Source organism: Sander vitreus, chromosome 2, assembly GCF_031162955.1.
Source record: "Sander vitreus isolate 19-12246 chromosome 2, sanVit1, whole genome shotgun sequence".
NCBI lineage: Eukaryota > Metazoa > Chordata > Actinopteri > Perciformes > Percidae > Sander > Sander vitreus.
Window position 1 is genome coordinate 803,032 of NC_135856.1, and position 5,000 is coordinate 808,031.

The 5,000-nt window shown below is 48.3% G+C and overlaps 1 protein-coding gene across 2 annotated transcripts in view; it reads left to right on the top strand.

Moving 5' to 3' along the window:
- The window catches only part of ero1b (endoplasmic reticulum oxidoreductase 1 beta), a 32,670-nt gene that overhangs the window by 23,172 nt on the left and 4,498 nt on the right, over window positions 1-5,000 (top strand). For both annotated transcript variants that reach the window (XM_078271802.1, XM_078271811.1), the window contains exons 13-15: window positions 952-1,021; window positions 1,743-1,829; window positions 2,588-2,721. In XM_078271802.1, coding sequence (XP_078127928.1) covers window positions 952-1,021; window positions 1,743-1,829; window positions 2,588-2,721 — 291 coding nt within the window. The remainder of the gene's footprint in view (window positions 1-951; window positions 1,022-1,742; window positions 1,830-2,587; window positions 2,722-5,000) is intronic.

The following is a 5,000-nucleotide window of genomic DNA, read 5'->3' on the forward strand; positions in this document are numbered from 1 at the left end:
AGCTCGCCGACCCCGTTCTAGCGAGCTGCACACTGACAGGTTTAAAGGTTCAGACAGACCTGCCCCGACTGCTAAAAAAAACTAAAATCCTAAAGGAAACAGTGGAATCTGAACTAACCCATTACAACAGTGTTTCTCAAATGGGGCGACAACACAGATTAGCGCCGCCTGCTGTTATGGAGACGTATTACGTCTCGAGCACGTGCAGAACGTACGCTGAAGTCGGCGTCTCTTCGGTGTGTCCTGAGGCCCTTTTGGGACCTCTGGGAGCCTGATCAGTCCGACTGGTCGGCCGTCGGGTTGGTGTGTCAGAGCCTTAACCCTAACTAGAGATGGTCCGATACCATTTTTTGCTTCCCGATTCCGATACCTGAACTTGCGTATCGGCCGATACCAGTGTGTCACATACCCCCTGCAGTACTCCAAAGTACTTTGGAGTACTGCAGGGGTACGTGAACATTTTGCAAAATGCTTAATAATATGTCATGCATAATTCCTAAAATAATTATACTATAATAATGAATGAATTACTGTAAGTGATGGATTCTGAACATTTGAAATGTAGCATTTAAAGGTTTTACAGTCCCGAGGTTGTTGTTGTTGTTTAGTAGATCTCACTGCAGACACTGTGTTGGTCCTCTTTACAGAGATGTCAACATGTGTTTGCGCTGGTCAGGGGGTACTTGGCTTAAAAACACAATTCAAAGGGGGTACACTATTGAAAAAATGTTAGAGAACCGCTGCTTTAAAACCCCAAAAATGACACAATAACACAAACTAACTGAGCGATGGAGCTGCAGCTCCCGTGTTGTGCGATGTAAAATGTCTGTTTTTGTTAAAGGAGTCTGGTGGCGTTGAAGAGAGCAGAGATACCGGCTTCAGTTCCCCGTCCTACAGGGCCGTACGTCGTCTGTGTTATTGTCCCGACTAACAGCTCCTCTTGTCTTCCAGAGCGTTCCCCATGCACTTTGATGAGAAGTCCATGTTCGCCGGGCACAAAATCGAAGCCAAAATATTAAAGGTGAAACCAAAATCCTTTCCGTTGACTCATCGTCCAACATGAGACGAGATACGGGTGTGTGTGTGTGTGTGTGTGTGTGATGTTCAGCGTTGTTTGTCTTGGTGGTTTCAAACAGAGCAGGTGGCTTTTTTAATGAGCAGTGAAGCCAGAAACCAGTCTGATTCATCCCTGTGTTTAACAAAGATAGTCACACAGACACACACACACACACACACACACACACACACACACACAGTCACACACAGTCACACACACACAGACACACACACACACAGTCACACACACAGACACACACACACACACACACACACACACAGTCACACAGACACACACACACACACACACACACACACACACACACACACACACACACACACACACACACACACACACACACACACACACACACACACACACACACACACACACACACACACACACACACACACACACACACACACACACAGTCACACACACACACAGTCACACACAGACACAGACACAGTCACACACACACACACACACACATAGTCACACACACACACACACAGTCACACACAGACACGCACACAGTCACACACGCACACACACAACGCGCGCACACACACACATAGTCACACGCACACAGTCACACACACACGCACACTCTACCCTTCATATAAGTCAGTAAATCAGTGTATTGTGTGTGTCAGTAACCTGTGAATGTGTCTCTGTCCTTCAGGAGGAGTTCCGCCTCCATTTTAAAAACATCTCCAGGATCATGGACTGCGTGGGCTGCAGTAAATGTCGCCTGTGGGGGAAACTGCAGGTGAGTCCGCTCCACGGTCTGATGCCTCCTGCACACTGGCTGCGTGGCGTGAGCGTGTCAGCTGCGTGGCTGTTTATATTTGGGCTCCCATGGTAACAGGCTAGAGCGTGCACACTGCCTGCGTGACACGCACGTCTCAGACGAAAACGCGTGCGTGCTAGAAATAGGACCGACGCCTATTTTTCACGCGGCACACGAGCGTGTTCCAGGCAACATAGAAATACAAAAAGATGTTAATATGTCATTTAGACACAAATACATTTAATAAATGACACGTTGATGTTTGAAAGTCTCGAGGTTTGACAGAAATGCAGATATAATAATAATATATTAACACCTGTTGCACCTGTCAATACAGAAGGAAATATTCTGCAGCTTATTTTGGACGTTGTCATTGCTGTAATCAGATCAGTATATATTAATGTTTAACATGAAGTATCCTACTGCTTGAGTGCAGCAGCATCGCAGCGTCAGACACATTTCTGGTGTGCAAAGACGTAGAAAACGCCACGCAGCTGACACGCCACGCTCGCGCCACGCAGCCAGCGTGCAGGAGGCCTAACACAAACGTGAAAGACGTGGCTGAAAGGCAACAGACTGGCTGCTAGTGTCAACGTGAGCCAAAACGTTTTCCGAACTACTGCATTGGTGCTTTAAACGGTGAACTAGCAGAGCGTTCCCACAGTGTTCCTCCTCCGTGTGTGTGCGTGTGTGTGTGTGTGTCTGTGTGTGTGTGTGTGTGTGTGTGTCGTGTGCAGACTCAGGGTCTGGGAACCGCTCTGAAGATCCTCTTCTCCGAGAAGGAGATCCAGAACCTCCCCGAGCACAGCCCGTCCAAAGGCTTCCAGCTGACGCGGCAGGAGATCGTGGCTTTACTCAACGGCTTCGGCAGGTATGTCCGCCGCTCAGAGCACGTAGACGGGAGAGTGGTCGAAGGTACGCGTGGTCCACAGGCCGCTTCCCGTTCATCAGCTGTGTTCCCTCACGACTCACTGCAGCTGAGCAGTATTTCAATACTATATCGAGATCGTGATAGGAGACCAGATATCGTCTTAGATTTTGGATATTGTAATATCGTTACATGGTAAGTTTAGTCTGTTCCTGGTTTCAGAGGCTGCGTTACAGTAACGTGATGTCATTGTCTGGACTGACCAGACCGTTCTAGCTGTTCTATTATTTCCTTTTACCCACTTAGTCATTATATCAACATTATGATGATTATTTATCTAAACTCTAAATGTGGAAGATGTTTTGTGAAAGCACCAATTGTCAATCAATCGACATCGAGGTGTTTGGTCAAAACTCTCGTGATATTTGATATTTCTCCATATCGCCCGGCCCTGATATTCACTCTGAGGCTGTGTGTCATTCAGCATACTTCCGTCAGTACGCCGCTAACGTGCTCTGACCACTTCCTGCCGTAGTGCCCGCTTTGGATGGTCAGTATTGTCCCAAAAGGAACACTTGCGTTAAAACACTTACCGGAAATGACTCGCCGTCTCTCAACATCTGATGAACATCTGTTAAACTGACCTTTGTTGATCTGAAATGAAGACAGATTCAGCAGCTGCACGGCCTCTTTCTCTCTTCAGATGTTTCCAGAAACACGTTACGGGGAACTATTTTAGGACGATATGAGATCGTATTCTGAACGAGACGCCGTGATGGTCGGGGAGCAGCCAGACCCACGTGACACGTTCGTCCAATCAGCTGCCGGTCGACGTCCCTGGTCCCGCCCCTCTTTCCACTTATGTAGTCAAGATGGCGCCCGTTTAGTGCGAGTAGGGCCCATCGTTCCACACTGAACCTTTTGACCATTTTTAGGGGGTCATCCTGGTACTTTCAGTGCGCTGACTTTTTGCGTTATCTACATGATCTACTTCAAACTACAGTCATGTGAAAAGATTAGGAACCCACGCTAAAGTCGACTAAAAAGAGGAATGAAAACATCATCTTTTGGGAATTGATCTTAATGCCTTAATTAAAAAAATAGTAAAAATCCAGCCTTTAAGGACACCAGTTATCTTTGTGAATGAATAATGTCTCGTCAATAAATAAATGTTCTTCCTTAAAATACAGGAGGCATAAGTCAGTTCACCCCTATGTTATATTCCCATAGAGGCAGGCAGGCTTTTATTTTGAAAGGCCAGTTATTTCATGGATCCAGGATACTATGATCCTGATAAAGGTCCCTTGGCCCCCCACATCATCACATACCCTTCACCATACCCCCCACATCATCACATACCCTTCACCATACCCCCCCATCATCACATACCCTTCACCATACCCCCCCATCATCACATACCCTTCACCATACCCCCCCCCCATCATCACATACCCTTCACCATACCCCCCACATCATCACATACCCTTCACCATACCCCCCACATCATCACATACCCTTCACCATACCCCCCCATCATCACATACCCTTCACCATACCCCCCCATCATCACATACCCTTCACCATACCCCCCCCCCATCATCACATACCCTTCACCATACCCCCCCCCCATCATCACATACCCTTCACCATACCCCCACATCATCACATACCCTTCACCATACCCCCCCCCCATCATCACATACCCTTCACCATACCCCCCACATCATCACATACCCTTCACCATACCCCCCCCCCATCATCACATACCCTTCACCATACCCCCCACATCATCACATACCCTTCACCATACCCCCCCACATCATCACATACCCTTCACCATACCCCCCACATCATCACATACCCTTCACCATACTCCCCCCATCATCACATACCCTTCACCATACCCCCACATCATCACATACCCTTCACCATACCCCCCCATCATCACATACCCTTCACCATACCCCCCCCCCACATCATCACATACCCTTCACCATACCCCCCCCCCATCATCACATACCCTTCACCATACCCCCCCCCCATCATCACATACCCTTCACCATACCCCCCCCCCATCATCACATACCCTTCACCATACACCCCCCATCATCACATACCCTTCACCATACCCCCCCCCCATCATCACATACCCTTCACCATACCCCCCCCCCATCATCACATACCCTTCACCATACCCCCCCATCATCACATACCCTTCACCATACCCCCCCATCATCACATACCCTTCACCATACACCCCCATCATCACATACCCTTCACCA